Source organism: Chenopodium quinoa, unplaced genomic scaffold, assembly GCF_001683475.1.
Source record: "Chenopodium quinoa cultivar QQ74 unplaced genomic scaffold, ASM168347v1, whole genome shotgun sequence".
Classification (NCBI taxonomy): domain Eukaryota; kingdom Viridiplantae; phylum Streptophyta; class Magnoliopsida; order Caryophyllales; family Amaranthaceae; genus Chenopodium; species Chenopodium quinoa.
In genome coordinates this window covers 1,441,415-1,457,836 of record NW_018743893.1, presented here as the reverse complement: position 1 = coordinate 1,457,836, position 16,422 = coordinate 1,441,415, and the positions used below count along the sequence as shown (strand labels likewise).

The 16,422-nt window shown below is 36.6% G+C and overlaps 3 protein-coding genes across 3 annotated transcripts; 2 read left to right on the top strand and 1 right to left on the bottom strand.

Moving 5' to 3' along the window:
- The first annotated feature begins 349 nt into the window (after positions 1–349).
- LOC110686722 (probable ATP-dependent RNA helicase DDX46) lies at positions 350–6,769 on the top strand. The gene is made up of 6 exons (XM_021863330.1): positions 350–1,197; positions 3,141–3,192; positions 5,552–5,641; positions 5,870–5,934; positions 6,066–6,236; positions 6,319–6,769. The coding sequence occupies exons 1-6, from the start codon at positions 436–438 to the stop codon at positions 6,373–6,375; spliced, it is 1,197 nt and encodes a 398-aa protein (XP_021719022.1). The 5' UTR covers positions 350–435; the 3' UTR covers positions 6,376–6,769.
- A 161-nt stretch (positions 6,770–6,930) lies between these two features.
- On the top strand, positions 6,931–8,141 carry LOC110686723. The gene is made up of 2 exons (XM_021863331.1): positions 6,931–7,544; positions 7,815–8,141. The coding sequence occupies exons 1-2, from the start codon at positions 7,423–7,425 to the stop codon at positions 7,966–7,968; spliced, it is 276 nt and encodes a 91-aa protein (XP_021719023.1). The 5' UTR covers positions 6,931–7,422; the 3' UTR covers positions 7,969–8,141.
- A 2,157-nt stretch (positions 8,142–10,298) lies between these two features.
- LOC110686721 (anaphase-promoting complex subunit 8-like) lies at positions 10,299–16,422 on the bottom strand. The gene is made up of 4 exons (XM_021863329.1): positions 14,856–16,422; positions 14,078–14,387; positions 11,136–12,386; positions 10,299–10,987 (listed from the first exon to the last, which is right to left on the bottom strand). The coding sequence occupies exons 1-4, from the start codon at positions 14,939–14,941 to the stop codon at positions 10,883–10,885; spliced, it is 1,752 nt and encodes a 583-aa protein (XP_021719021.1). The 5' UTR covers positions 14,942–16,422; the 3' UTR covers positions 10,299–10,882.

The following is a 16,422-nucleotide window of genomic DNA, read 5'->3' as shown; positions in this document are numbered from 1 at the left end:
CAAGAGCTCTTAAAAGAAAGCCACAAAATTAAGGTAGTTGTTTGGCCATTGGTTGATTTGTTTTGAAATTTGATAGATAATAGTATTTTACTACGTATTACTAATATGAAGTATTATTATTTACAAATTTCCAATTTCTCAAATAGCAAATATTTGAATTTTTTTTACACTTTATTGGCATTTTCTGCCCTTAATCGCTACATTTTTTTTTTTTTTTTTTTTTTTTTTGTTATTTTAAGAAAAGTCAAACTCATGTATTTTGCCCTAAAATAGCGATTTTATATGTAATTTTACAAATTTAACCCATATTTCCTTTTCCCAAAAAAAATAAAAATGATATTTAAACAGTTGAACCAAATGTTAAATTAACCCTTAATGTTAAATTACACTCTTCCTTCTCTCCTCAACTAAACTTCGAGCTTAAAAAAATCAACAATGGAGGAAGATAAAGCGGCAGCGTACTACGACGAGTTAACTCGGAAAGGAGGTGGTGCAGCCCGATTCAAGCAAGGACTCGGCTTCTCCTCATCCACAACCACCACTACTTCCGACGAACCACCCAAAAAGGGTTCAGCTTTACCTTCTTCATCCTCATTTCTCAGCAATTTCGTCAAAGCTTCAAGCCCCACTAAGGATACAGTGATTGATCGAAAAACCCAGCTTGAAAATATCCAAAATAAGCTCAAAAAGAAGGAACCCACAACCTCAATTGATGCCCCAAGTGAGAAAATTAGGGTTAGGGATTCTCCAAAAAGCCGGGATAGAAGGAGAAGTAGGAGCAGAGAGAGAGATAGAGATAGAGAAAGAGGAAGAGAGAAGGATTTGAGGAGGGGGAGGAGTAGGAGTAGAAGTAGGAGTAGGAGCAGGGAGAGGAGGAGGAGTAGGAGGAGTGGTGGTGGGTCTGATGAGGAGAGAGAGAGGTTGAAAAGGCGGTATCGAGGTTCGAGTAAAGAGAGGAGGAGGGAGAGGAGTAGAGAGAGGAGAGGGAGGAGGAGGAGTAGGTCTAGGAGTTGTTCTGATGATGAGAGAAGGTCTGGGAGGAGGCATAGGAGGAGTAGGAGTAGGAGTTTTTCGCCGAGGGATAGAAGGCGGTCGGATAAAGGAAGAGAAGGTGGTGGGAAAGATGGGAGAGTGGTGAAGAAGGAGGGTAATGGTGTAGTTGATTATGCTAAGTTAATTGGCGGCTATGATAAGATGGTATGTGTTTTTTAATTTATCTTTTAAAGCAATTTTTGAGTTTCAATTGAATAATGAATATGCATTAGTTAGTCATTTGTTATTTTTATTGCATATGATTTATGCTGCTTGCTGCTTGATTCTGTTGAATTCAAAACTTAAAATGCTTTATATAACCATATAACTTCTTGTAAAAAAAAAAAACTATATAACTTAAAATTGCTTATATTGAAATTTCTGGTTGATTGTTCTTTGATTTGATTTGATAGGAGTTACAGTGTTTCTAGTTGATACTTAATTCAGGCTTTGAATAAATGTAGTATAATTGCGTGCCTTTGCCTTTGTTGATCGATTTACCAGAGTTTTCTGACTTTTTTCAGCCGTCGCTGATGGTTTGATGTATTAAATCAGTTATCAGGTCTTTAACTCTTCATGAAGCAGTTGTATATTTGTCAAAAAAAATTCTATTTCTCACCTATGCTTTACCGTTGACCTTGCAAGCTTCTAAATCCTTGTAATTTTTCCCATTTGACATTCATGGAAGTTGTACTATTATTCATTGTTGGCCAGGATTTTAAGATTCTCCTATTCATGATTTTGATGTGAATGGGGTTTCTTGGCCAATCAGTCAACTATCTTTACTATTTCCCTTGAGATGCATGTTTCTATAGTGAAAACAGTAGATAAGATGAAGTTCTCTAGCTCTTTATTGAATTCCCACTCTATTTTTTCCAACTCAACATAGGTTGCTACATGACCAGAATACATTTTTAGGGCTCGATGTCGCCTAAATATTAACCTTATCTATATGCCACTTGCTTGTCTTTTAAAGGAAGAAGTGTTAGGGTTGGTGAGAGCGCAGTGGAAGCAAATTAAAGATGTAGAGATTGAGAAAATTATTAGGGGAAAGATAAAGGCAAGACAAGTAGTAAACAACTGGACACAATATTTTACGTGAGAAAAATTATCAAAAAACCCACGGCTGACGGGAATGTGGGAATTTGAAAGGGTGAGTAATACAAGAAAATTCTCACTATAAGGACTCACAAAGGAGTAATACAAAAAAGAAATAGTGGATTAGGGAGATTGTGTGTAGGTAGAAACTCCGATCATGATATGTATGGAGGGACACTCATAGAGTGTATGACATTGGAGTATTAGAGGATATGTAGGTGGATAAATGCTCCCAAATGATGCCCAACACCTTTTATTTATAGGTGATATATGGAGGTGGAAGAAGTGTATGGAAAATTCTACACACAAGCTCTTTAAATTCTCCACATAAATCTAGAATCTTCGGGAGCATTAACCGATTTTAGATTCTTCCACAATTCTCCATCAATTTCTCAATATAGTAGAGTTGTCTAGAAACCTTGAGATGTAATAAGTTGGGCTATAGAATTTGCGTCACACTTACCCAACAAGAAGACTGTTAATTATCACTTATTTGCTTATAATTGTTCCATGCTGTATCTCTTCAGCCAGCAGTTTTGATCCTTTCTTGCTAAATCACACCTTCTTTTTGGTTTTATTGGCTTTTGTACATGGTTTTAGTCTCTTGACTAGTTGACTGTAACCTTAAGTATTTTGGTTTGTGGTTGATGAAAGGCAACATAATTGAAATTTCAGGATTTGAGGTGAAAAGATAGGTTTCATATGGGGGTATAATTGCACTAGATTAATTAATATCACATTTATGATATGTGATTTTCTTGTTGAAGGGCTGTTAAAGTACCCAGTAGTTCTTACACATCTCTGATAAATAAGCCTACTCTTTTATTCTTGAGCATGATCGAGGAATGTTCCTTTGAGAAGAGGGGGGGTAGGGAGTGGTTTTACAATGCCGTCCCTGCCATCTGCCGCTCCTCTGTCTGTGTGCAGGCATCTTCAGGAACTTTGTAACATGTTATTGACAAGTGTGAATGTGTGATTGTTAATACTCCATTTTTACTTGATTGTAATAGACACCTGCAGAAAGAGTCAAAGCTAAGGTGAAACTTCAGCTTACACAAACAGGTATTACCTGACTTTTGTTTACTTGCTTTATTTTTAGCTGGTGTAGGAGTATTTATGACAGTGCCTGTCTAACTTTACACTTTATAGCTTAAAAGAGATACACATTGTCAGTTACCCTAGGAGGCTGGGACTGTGAGATGGGGTTACATATGATATTGTACCAATGTACACTTCACTGATATTCTGTTCCCTTCTTTTAGAATCTACACATGCTCTATATATGTTATTAAAAAGCGATCTCTTTGGTTTTATATTTTAAGGGACTTGTCTATGTTTGATGTCAAAAATTATTACATATGAGGTTACATCTACCTATTCGTATCTGGTCCATATGTTTTTACCTGATAGATCATTCCCCCGTGTCCTTCAAGATAGCTATCTGCTGTATATGGAGAATTAATTAGAATGCTTGAATTGTGATATTGGCCGTAAACCGGACCACTAACTACCAATTCTATTTGGCTAGCAAGTATGAAACGTTTTTTGCTTCATCTGAGTATATAAATAAGTTATTTCCATCCCTCTTCTTTCATGCTACCTGCTCTTTTTGAGATTAAAACTTGTCGGTGAAACCCTCTACATCTGATCCAGACTAATTTCAGTTGACATCTGGGTTGGACTTTTTTTTTTTTTACCTGATACATGCTTGCTAAGCTAATGATGAAGGTTCTTAGTTTTTCACCATGACTTTATTAGACACATATTAGATTTAGCGTTATATTTTAAAGCATTGAGTTATAAATTCCCCTACTGAGTTTAACTACTCTATTTCTTCCTAAAGGAATTCATTGTCTGAACTTTTACAAATATCATTAAGTATAGTTAATAATTGAATTTTAATCATTAGTGTATTAGCATGGTGAATTGGTGGGACTTGGATTTAGTGTTAGATTATTATATAGACGTATAAATTAATTTGAAATTGGGACAAATACTTTGGATGTAGGAGACTGTAGGAAGGAGTATTACTGAACAGTCCTTAACCAAATTCTTGCCCCCTTCAGTTTTAAATCAAACCCTTGTATAGAGTAATTCTGATAATGAAGTCCTCTGTTGGCTTATGTATGTGTATACACGAAACAGATAATCCATCTTATTGATGCATGATGGACTTGTCTCCCATTCAACCAACATCATGATCATATAATCAGTAGTTTTTTGGCATCCAATATATAAGCATTTTCACTTCTATCTATTATGGTCAAGTGGTTGTGTCTGGTGGGGTGTTATACCTTGATTATTAGTCCTTTTTGGTACAACTTAGAGCTCCTTTTGTATTGAAGTGCACTTTGTGACACTCACTTTTGGTTCATGTAGATGGCCCCACTTATAAGGTTAAGGGCTTAAGGCTTTGATTGATTGATAAGGCTTTGATTGATTAATTGATTTGAAAGCATTGATAAGCATTTTGACTTCAGTGGGATTGATATCTTGCCAACATTGGCTATTTGGAGAATTTCATCAATATTCCATTATCTGTATAGAACTGGGCATTCTTTTTACTCCTTGCTTGATTTTTTTCTCTAAGTTACATTCAAAATTGGACTAGGTATTCTATCTTGAAGAATTGTCCGGTTTGTTATTTAGTTATTTACCATAATACTTTGTAATAGTTAAGCGTGATTGCAGATGTTCGCCTGAAGCTACTAGGTTGTGCATTATGGGGCTATACAGAGTATTAAATATCTGTACCCACTTTCAGTTATATGAAGTCTTAATTACGAAGAAATATTAGCATCCCATACTTGAAATTGGCCATAAGTCTTGCCTCGTTTTCCCGATCCTTGCATGTTTAGCAGTCTTTATTGTGAGACCCAGCCAGCTTAGTCCTTGATCCTTGGCATTTTCCTTCATTTAGAAGACTTGTTACCCTGAGGTGGACCTTATTAAAGGTTATGGCATAGGTCACAACTCGGTGAGCCCTTGTATATCCCAGTGTAGAGTCCACAGCCATTTGTTATATCTGTGAAAGGTAAAGTTTGTTGCTCCAAAATCCAAGATGCCCTAGCATGATGTCACCTTGAGACCATTGAACTCGCACTGTTGGATTGTTCTTATATTCGACTCTAGCCTGGAAAGGTAAAGGTCTTGAGCACTAATCTTCATCTTACAATTTCTACCTCTACCGCAGCCTAGAAGGCTCAAGGGGATAGGAAAGCTTTGGAGCTGTAGGAAAAGAAATAGACTTGGGATACTATTAGTAATGAGGTCAATTTATTATGGTTAAAAAAAGTTTAGATGTGATTTTTAAAGCTATAGTTGTGTGGGATCTGAACTATCTGCTCATATTGTATCAGCTTCTCAGCCCCTCATTTGTTTAACCATAAAAATTGATTTTGGTTTTAATTATTTCCTGCAGCTGAGAAGGATACTAAGATGGGGACTAGCTCACAATGGAAGCAGTTTGAGTTCAACAAAGATGCTCCTGTAGATGATGAGGAAATTGAAGGTAATTGGATACTCATTGGCCTGGTAGACTTCAGGGACACAGTGCAGTACATGAAAGACGTTGGTTCTGCATCTGGGATTGGAATTGATAATAACAGTTCTATCTAGTTCATTTTTAACTTTTAAATGGGTTGTCCTCATTTGCCTTCTACTCTGTACTACGTATGTTCTTGCATGCATTTGATGTGAAGTTATGTTAAACTAAGATTTTAATCCTTCCTGCCTGTAGCTGCTGCTGATGATGCGGCACTGGTCAAGCATATTGGTAAAAGCTTCCGGTTCAAATCTTTAGAGGTACTTTATAATCGTAATCATAATTCTGTTGCTGTTTTTGGGTGGGCAGATCTTGTATCTGAAAGCAGAACCCAAAACTTTTGACGTATAGTTGCTTACCTAATGGGAGTTAATTTCTTGTCATATTGAAGGCAAAGGGTGAGGATAAAATACAGAATGCTCATGATGAAGCCATGTTTGGAATCCCAGAAGCCGGTCCATCATGTGCTTCGGAAAATGGAGAAGGGAGAGAGAATGAGAATGAGAATGGAAACGAAGAGACTAAAGATGATGAACCTGCTAGCAGCCTCATCAATGAGAAGGTAAGTTTCTAAACTGAACACTTGCAATATTGTTCAATGAAAAGGGAGATTATGGGAAATCATGAGTTGTAATTATGTATAGGTGCTTTCGAAGCCGCAAGGTTCTTGGCGGGATCGGGCTCGCAGAACTACTGGATGATTACTGGTAAACAAGGTGGAAGACATATACCACAAAAACCTTTGTTAAATAGCCTCTGAGGAACTTTTTCTCATATCCCTATATGTTGATTCAGTATAATTTGTTGCAGCTGCAATGAAAAATTATGCTATTAGAATGGCTAGTGTACAACATGTCATTCCTTCATTGTAAAGTCGTACATATATGAAATGGGTTATGGTTTTGGACATTAATCACATTATGATTATACTCCGATTAATGAAGCAACCTCTAATATGTCATATTCGTGCGGTTAAAGTATGTTTTTACATTCACTTTTGCTGTTTAAATGATCTACCAATGTGATGTACATATGAATACAAAGGTGATTCACTTTTGTATTTGGATTAAAATAGGGGCAATTGAGGTTGGGACTTGTAAACATATATATTCGCAGTTAATTTTTGCACCTAACAAGTATAGATCATCAATTACCCCTTTTGTCCTTACAATTTTTTGTATGTACGCAAGAACATAAAATGAAAGATCCTTATCGTGTTAGAACTCCTCACGGGTTAACTCGGCCCAAATTAACAACTAGACAACTTGGGAGAGTGTTGACTAACAATTAGTATAGTTTGATACTACTTCTGTTTTTATTTTTATTTTTTATTATGTGTAATAGAGAAATATTTTATGTCTCACTATGGTTTTTTACGGGTTATCATTTACCACTTGTCCGGACAGGTAGATATATTTTATTATAGAAATTCAAATTGGGCGGTGATTTGCTTTGCGTGCGGACTCAAAGCAAGTGGCAATATGGACCGCCCCATATTTTACCAATGGGCGGCCATAGCATAACTCCAGCTGCGTATCATTCTTGCCAAATTCTGTGATTGGCAGAATCATTACCTCCTTGGGAATTGTAAAGTCTGACCAACAATTGTACCAACTAGCAACTGCATTCCTTTCCTACATATTCATCCTTCCTTCAGCTCAATTCGCTCCATCTCCATTCTCCTCTCTCACTTCACCCGCGTTCAACTTTCTCTCTCCGGCGACGTGATCGGAAGTCATTACCTAAAAATGGCCTCTGTCAATCGTTGGTTGAGACCTGAGGTTTATCCTTTGTTAGCCGCGGTTGGAGTTGCTGTTGGTATCTGTGGTTTACAGCTCGTTCGTAACTTCTGCATCAACCCTGAAGTCAGGTATTGTTAAAAACGCTTTTGTTACGTGATGCATTTACCTGATGTTTGTTACTTTGTTGATTTGTGGTGGTATATCACGGAGTTTTGTCAAGTAACGTACTTCTTTTGTCTCAAAATAATACCTCCGTTTTTTTAGTTGACATGTTTTTTACTTTATACACTATTCACATAAGCTTCTGACTTCGTTTTGTGATTTAGTGTTAAATAAATACATAGTCATGTACTACATGTGTATCTGTATGATTACTAATACCGTTTTGGTTGAACCAGGGTTACCAAGGAGAACAGAACTGCTGGAGTTCTAGAGAATTTCTCAGAGGGTGAGAAATATGCTGAGCATTTACTGAGGAAATACATTCGTAATAAGTCCCCTGAAATCATGCCGTCGATCAACATCTTTTTCGCAGATCCTGATCGTAGCTAAAACTTCTATATAAATCTATTTCGAGAAAGACTGCTTTCAATTTCATTACATTATTGATTTTACCATGATTTGATAAACAAATTACTTTCGAGTTTTCTCCGTTGTATGAATTAAGTTGGAATTCAAACTCGCTCGCCGACTGTTTTATAGATAGTTCTCTTTATTTCCTTCAACATGTTTTTATAATTAGAAATCAAAGATAAAATTAATATAAGTAAATTGATGGAAATCTATGACTTAAGGGGAAACAATATGAATGCCAAAATAGTTGTTATACAACTCCTAAGTCCTAATGGGGCAAACTACAATAGTAGTCATCAAAATTAAGTAGGTTTGGGAAGTGGTGATGGCCACACCGGGAAATCAAGACCATAAATTTTCCGACTGCTTTCAACGTTACAAATTGGTTCTAGTGTTCTCCGGAGCAAGTTACATTCGACAACAACTTGTTTAGCTAGCCATAACAACACGATATTGGCATAGTTTGGGTGGAAACATACAACCCTTGTGTCCGGACATCCTCGATTAATATGTCCTGTTAAGACAGTCTCTTCAGAAAACGAATTGTGTAGATAAATGGTATGCTTCAAAGACCATTCACCACTATTGTAATTCTTAAGCTCTCAAACCTTAATACCATATATACCAGTGGCCTGTGGTTCGATATAAGGATCAGCTATATAGCACTTTGCAACAAGTATTTGTCCTCCAAAAACTCTAATGCACTCACTGATCTGCCTATAATCACTTAATCAGTACCGGAAGCATGATATGGAGGTATTCGAATTAAATGGCCGTTGATGACACCAATCTCATCCATCTTTTTAGCATCAAATCCAATTATGTTTTTACTAGTATAAGAATGCAACACCCCTTTGTACACAAAATTTTTAAAACCAAAACCAACTGGTATTGGTGACGAAAAGATTACTTTCCTCCAAACTCCTGTTTCAGAAGATAACATTTGCCATTCGAAAATCTTCCTCTTGGTTGAACTGAATACAGTGCATTGACAAGAAGAATTGACAGTAACTAGGCCAGCTTCTTTATCAAACACATAATAAGGATCCCAAGTAAACCTACCAAACAAGACCGTTTTCTGTGGGATGGTGCAGGGAGCTGTAAATATTGCTTCGTACGAGGATTGCAAATGTACAGAAGAATACCTTTCGATAATGTGAAGCCGCTGCATAAAAGCATGTCCTTACACCTTGCTTCCACAATGATAGGGTAATGTCCTTTTCTTCTATAACATGGAAGAAAATCGAGCCAATAGTCAAGTCTGCCAGGAGATGTAAAACGCTGATTGTTGGGATAAATTACGGATTTCTGATTGTTTGATTTTATGTAAATCACTCCAGGATCATCTTTTTCTTCCCCTTCTAATTCCCTTTGGCTTTTGCTGTCCTTGGACAACTGAGCATTGAATTTATGAGCAAAAAATTGCGCGACAAATCTAGGTTCTGATATCACATTGAACTATTACTTGCAGACACACTTGCACTGTAAGACTGATTCACAGCATGGTAGACGGCAGAAAATTTCAAAGAGCAGATCATCTGTTAGAATATTAGTCAAGCAAAGGGAATTGGAAGAACGATTGGACATAACAGCGAGCTGAAATCTACAAAAACAGGGGAAAAAACAATTAATACATCAAAATTATCAAGACAATTTATGATACTTGATGTTCTAATAGAATCCTAATTTAACAGCTAGAAGGTCTGCTTAAACACAAATTTTTATACGTGGCTGGCCACACACACGGTTCCTGCATTCGGATTTGACAAAAACTTGTACATCGTGGTGTATTACGCGAAATATACAACAGGGTTAGTCACCTAGATTAAATAAAAGTCAACTTTACAAATAGTAATTTTTTATTTATTTGATAAGGATTTAAGGGTGATGTACGCAATACACTCGTTGTATATAAGACCTATGTGTAGATTTTGTACTTGTAAGCCACTAAGGCCTAACCTTTCTTGATCTATATGGGTCATGATTACTAAAAGTGCTACAATGCTATGATTTTCTGTAGTACAATAAGGAACTTAGGATATTATGAAGGTCACTAGTACGTATGAGGTATGACCACCCGCACCCGGTGATATGGAAGGGCTACTAGAATTCCTTTGAGTTAAACTTCAAACCCTATTTTATATATATAGTCCTAATTTTCGGAAAAAAATCTTTTATACAAAAATTATTAATATTTAGACACAAAAGCACCAAGATAATATTGTGAAAGATTTTTTCTTTTCTTTTAATTAATTATTATCTTTTAATGGCCAGTAATGTTATAGACTTGAGTAGTATTTTTCTGTTGCCTTTTTTTTTTTTTTTTTTTTTTTTTGGGTTTGTGTGTGTGTTTGAGAGGGGGCTGGGGAGGGGAAATAGCATTCAGAAAGACGATTTGACCAAAAACAACAGTTACTTTTTACCTTCACCAAATACACTCTTTGCTAAATCAACAGATAATAATTTGTCAAACCATCTTCAATAAACTTAATCTTCTCAACTATTTTTTTTTCCAAATGTAATAGACTTTAGAAGCCACACAAATTCACAAAAGCTGTTACTCCCTCCATTTTTTTTTTTACTATTCATATAATTCTTTGAGAGATTTTTTTCAGACACTTGAGATCCTCTGACTTTGAAGTCAATGAAGTAGATCCAAACTTTGACTCCCAGCCTTGGGGATGAGGAAGAAGAAAATATCATAATTAAACTGTCCAAATAATGTTAAGGTCCTAATAAAGCTACTTCTATAGACTAAGCTACTTCTATAGACTACAAATTACAAAATTCAATTGTAAGATTCCATCTACCATGAATTAAATTACTCCATGCATATACAGAATGATTGTGTACAGCAAAAGAAGCTTTGCCAACATACATACGCAGTCTGCATTCAGGAATGAGAGCCGTGTGGTGGAAAATGCTCAACATCCATGGACGGGAAACCAGATTGCGCCATTTTCATAGATCTAAGTAAACTCTTTGCTGTTTCCTTTTCCTGCAATATTAGAAAAAACATGGTCAGATGTTATAAAGCTGATTTGAGCTGAGATGTTATAAAGCTGATTCGAGCTGAGATATTAGCAAGCTAATCAACCAAAATCATTGTTAAAGTATACAAGCACTTGGATGTTAGGATAACTCACAGGTCCTGTGTAATCCAACAATCGGGTACAATAGATCTCTGCCTCTTCAAATCTTTTCTGGGCTCTATAATATTTAGCAAGAAACATCAAAGCATCAACTAAGTTTGGTCCTTCCCTTTCATCTGCCTCCATTCTGTCTAAATCTTTCTTGTAGTAAAATGCAGCCTCTGCATGCTGCCCTTGCTGATCATATAGTTTCGCCAGTCTGTTTATAGCAATTGCCTCAGTGTCTTGGCGATTTGCAGCTCGTTTATAACATTTGATTGCTTCTTCAAACATACGTAGATGGTCACTCTCATAACAATGAGCCATCGCAATCCACAACCTCGGATCATTTGGCTGCAGGAAAACAGATTTTTTGAAATAATATAGAGCGTAATGAGGCATTACCATCATTTCATAGGCTTGCCCTAAACCATACCACGCTCTATAATCACATGGATTTATGTCAACAGCCCTACGATAGGCATCCACTGCGGCTGCTGTGTTCTGCATCTCAACATACTCATGGCCCATTAGAGTCCAGGCAGATAAATAATTTTTGTCCAACTTGAGAGCCCTCCTGAAATACAAAACTGATTTCTCATGTTGGCCCTTGGAACTGTAATAATTACCAATGATGCAACATGATTGAGGTCGATATTTGTCAGTCAAGAATACGTTATGGGCTAGGTAGCTGAGGGATGAGAACGCTTCCTTAGCATAAAGCACATTAGAAAACATGTCCATGTCTTCAATTCGGTATGGATCATTTCTTAATAACTCCTCAAAGATGACTTCTACCTGTTCAAATTCTCTTAAATGATACTGCACATTAGCCATCCGAGATTGTATGTAGCTGCTAAATGAAAATGTTTTCTGGAGCTGCTCGTATTTATCCAAGGATTCCTTGTGCATCCTGAGTTCTTCATAAGCTTTAGCAAGAAAGAAGTCTTTCATCCAATGGTTATTGAGATTAAGACTGTTTAACATGTCAACGGTGGTGCAGAGTGATTGCAATGCCAACCATGCATTCCAATTCCATGGATAGCTATTTACAGACTCCACGAGGATAGCACGAGCAAGGTTCTCATTTCCCTTGTCTTTTAACACTAGACCATACAAGTACATCCCAAATGGATCCAGAACACCTCTTTTCCGCAGTGTGGATAGTTCCCTTTCAAGGGAAACCAATTCGCAATTCACAACATTACTTTTCCCTAAAGGCCCCTCCAGCTCTATTATCTCTTCTTCCTTCCGCTTCTCCCCTGCCTTTATAAAAATTTAAAAAAAAATTAAGAAGTCACTCAATTGAATTGAATACATTAAAAATAAATAAATAAATAAAAAGAAGTCGAATCTTGCTGTTGAGAGGTGTGGGAGGTCTGGACAAGGCTTCATCCTAAATCAGGCTTATTAATATAATTTTCAGCAAAATTAAGTAAAGTTCAAACAAAATTGAGTTAAGATAAACTCCGCAATCATACGCTAAGGAGAATAGAGCCTTAGTCACTTTGAGAATACTAAGAGAGGCTTGATTTATGCATCTATTTCTACACAATATAAATGATTGTGAGATGATAATAGACAAAACATAGAAAGCAATTAACAACAAATACAAACTGACATAATCCAACTATTTAGCAATGAGACGTATAATTAACACTGCCATATTTATTAGATCTAGTATCTGAGCAGCAAGCTTCTCAAATCATGGTCCTGATCGCTGTACACAAGTGTTTAGATTTTGGAATACAAAATATAGGTTCCGTAATGGTAAATAATTTGCATAAGAGAATCCAAGGATGTAAACTTGTTTTCAATCTTTAGTATCCCCATGGCCCCAATCTTGGTGGCAGACTTGAAGAGTTACAGGTGCATACCCAATTTAATGGATCTAGTTAAAGGAGTCTCTTTCAATACATACTAAATTTATCAGCAGACTGGAAACTTTTTTTCACTTGTTTTGAGGTTCATTATCATAATTGACATGTCATTGAAATATACTCCGTACTATCCATTACACTAGTGGCTCTCTAGAATCTTTGGCAGTTTTGCTTATTAAGATTATTATATGGAAGGCAGGAAGGGTGCTAATCTTAATGCACAATCTGTTTACTAGCAAACCTTCATTAGAGAGGCCTACTTCATGATAAAGAAGAAGTGATCAACCAAATGAGAACAATTCTGTCCCTTGCAACCAAAAGTAACGATTTTCAAATATTCATCCTAGCAATTTTGTTGGAAATGGACATACTTTGTTAAAAATGGACTTATAAAATGTCCAGTAGACATGCTTTCCTTAATCAACATAATAAATAAACCAACATCCCACCTGCACCCTGCTCACCTATATATAGAACATTGCCTCAACATGGAAGCCAGTACCACTTATCACGATGTCTAATCTACAACTTCAACAGCGTCAAATTCATAAACCCAAGGATCCACAAATATTCTAGATACTCCACTCGTATATATTCTTTTGTTGAATCCTTCCTCAAGGGAAAACAAGAAATAATCTTACAATTTTAACTCCCTGCACCACACACCATTAACTGTGGCATCGGTATCCTATATAATGCTATTATATATAAATTACTAGCCTGTCAATAGCTCAGTGCTCTTTAGTGCTTTAAGAGAAGGAAGTGCATATTTACAAACTCACCTTATACTTGCTTTGCTACAAACAAACGAATTTGAGCTCATACAAATTATGTAAGGTCTCCAATTTAAGGCCTAATATTATACACTAATTGTCACTGCAATTTATGTCTATTAAACTTCAAGTACTTCAAGTACTCTAGATGTCTCAAATAACTTGCTACATAACCATTCAAAACCTAGGAGTCGAGAAATAATATATCACAAGCAAAGTTGATTATCTAAACTCAAGATAATATTTGTGCAGTAGCTTACACTAACAGAAATCATAAAGCTAAAAGATAGGGAGCAAAGCATACCAAGTACAAGGCATAACATCGCAAGAACACAGCTTTCCGTCCAACCTGGTCTCGAAGTACATGGGCAGCTCTCCGGAATTCCTTACAGTCGAAGTACGACTTGGCCAAAAGGTAGAAATCACTATCCACAACATCATCATCCTCCTCTGGCATTGGTGTAGAGACAAAGGAAACACTAGGACTAGGCGTTGAAGTAGGGTCATGGGTTTTAAATCTACGACGAATGCTAGAGCTACCTCGTTGAAATCGAGTATGAGAAGGTGTAAACTTTGCAGGGTCTTGCTCAATACCTAGCAATTGTTCAGCTGCCCTGGAATAATTATCATGCCAAATCCACAATAAAAACCAAATTTAATTACTTTTTTAATAATTTGATCATGTAAGCAAGTTTAGACAGAAAATCAAAGAGCTAGAACCCTTGTTATCAGAGGAAATTCGTCGAACAGATGGTGGGCGAAACAATAAGTGACAGAAAACTCCAAAAATTCAAGAACCCCACATAAAAAATTTCAAAAAAAACCAGAAGCTTAACCAAGAACAACCAATTTAACGATTTTCAAGCAATCAAATAACCAAAAATTTGAATTCAAATATAAGATCTATGAAATTCAAACCACACCCAGTAAAGAGAATAGTACCAAAACCAGTTAAAATCAATCAAATTACTCTAAAAATCAATTCCTGCACTGAATTAGATATAGCCATGAAGATCCTAACCCCAGAAATTCACCCAAAAATTGTCAATTGAAGAATTTAGGAGAGAGAGGGGGAAACTGACCATCTGGAAGGGGAATAGAGACCGCGATTAGTGAGTTGACGAATTGCAATTCGGAGTTCATTTCGACAATTATCTTTGGAATCCATGGTTTAATTTTGAATGATTGTTTGATTTGATAAACAGAAAGAGAGAGTGAAGGGACTGAGCAACCATTGACGGCCGCGCCTTGCCTTTTGATTTTTTGAATTTTAACGTCTGTCTGTCAGGTTTTTTTTCGATTCAAATTTCTATATTCCGTTACTCGGCATTAATTTTTGGAAAAATTGTCGGAATAATCCGACCTTTGCCTTATCCGCCAAAATAATTCCACATTTCGATTATTTTTTAATAATCCGACTTTTATACTCAATATGCTCCTAATAGTCCCAAATGACTTGAAACCGACTAAAAAGGTTACAATTTGTAACTTTGGATTGTTTGCACAGTGTCACCACGTGATTGGACCAAAGAGAAATAAAAAATTAATTAAAAAATATTGAAAAGTTAAACAAAAAAAAAACCACGGCTACCACCCCTCTGCGGCAGACCCCAACGAAACCACCTCCCCTACACAGCCCGGCCACCGGAATCTCCTCCTCTACACAGCCCAACCACCAAAATCTCCTCTTCTACACAGCCTAAGCACCGAAATCTCCTCCTCTACCCATCCCAACCACCGAAACCGTCCCTGTTTGCGATTTGGGTGATGCGGTGTGTTTGCAATTTTGGGTGGTGCGTTTGGTGTTTGCGATTTTGGGGCTGATTGGATGGTGCGTTTTTGGGGCTGATTTTGGGTGGTTCGTTTGGTGTTATCGATTTTGGGACTGATTGGGTGGTGCGTTTGCGAAGGAGTAACAGCAGGAGTATCGTTGCTGTTTTGGTGGTGTTGCAGGCTAGTGCTGGGATTGGTGTCGGCCGGAAACTGGGAGGGGAAGGAGAGGGGATTTGGTGGCCGAAAACAGGGAGGGGAAGGGATATGGTGGTCGGAATGGGTAGAGGGCGGTGGCTGAACTGCCAGAGGGTTTGTGGGTTTTTAATATTTTTTTTCTATTTTTTAAAGTTTTTTTTTAAAAAAAAATTAGACCAATTATAGGCCGACACGTGTCTAGCAACTTGTAATAACAGGTTGGATGACCGGTAGGGACCATTTAAAGCGGAAGAGGTATAAAGGTCGGATTATTAAAAAATAATCGAAAGGTGGGATTATTTTTGGCGGATGAGCTAAAGGTCGGATTATTCCGAGCAATTTTTCCTTAATTTTTTTATAAATGAAAGTACACTACAGACTACACTCCATATGAAGTTAGGAACATCAGTTATTTACTTATTTTCGGGTATACCTAAAGTTAGATTTGTCATTTATGTTACGTTGTTTGTATTTGTACTCATTAAAATGACCTTAAAAAAAAAATTAGCAAAGTGTGCCTAGAAAAATTCATATTACTTATCTATAAAAACTTATCAATAAATGTGAAGAAAAAAATAAAAGGAAACAATTTAAATCACTTTCATAATACAATACAAGCTATTAAGCTAAGCTTGGTCTAATAGAAAAAGAGCACCTTATAACCATAAGCTTGAAGGTTCA

Excerpts from the sequence above, each read along its gene's own strand:
- LOC110686722 (XM_021863330.1), top strand. The coding sequence starts at position 436 with ATGGAGGAAGATAAAGCGGCAGCGTACTACGACGAGTTAACTCGGAAA. Across the intron at positions 1,198-3,140 it reads TTGGCGGCTATGATAAGATG|ACACCTGCAGAAAGAGTCAA; the intron begins GTATGTGTTTTT and ends TGATTGTAATAG. Across the intron at positions 6,237-6,318 it reads GCAGCCTCATCAATGAGAAG|GTGCTTTCGAAGCCGCAAGG; the intron begins GTAAGTTTCTAA and ends AATTATGTATAG.
- LOC110686723 (XM_021863331.1), top strand. The coding sequence starts at position 7,423 with ATGGCCTCTGTCAATCGTTGGTTGAGACCTGAGGTTTATCCTTTGTTA. Across the intron at positions 7,545-7,814 it reads TGCATCAACCCTGAAGTCAG|GGTTACCAAGGAGAACAGAA; the intron begins GTATTGTTAAAA and ends TGGTTGAACCAG.
- LOC110686721 (XM_021863329.1), bottom strand. The coding sequence starts at position 14,941 with ATGGATTCCAAAGATAATTGTCGAAATGAACTCCGAATTGCAATTCGT. Across the intron at positions 14,388-14,855 it reads CTCTATTCCCCTTCCAGATG|GGCAGCTGAACAATTGCTAG; the intron begins GTCAGTTTCCCC and ends TAATTATTCCAG. Across the intron at positions 12,387-14,077 it reads GATGTTATGCCTTGTACTTG|GCAGGGGAGAAGCGGAAGGA; the intron begins GTATGCTTTGCT and ends ATTTTTATAAAG.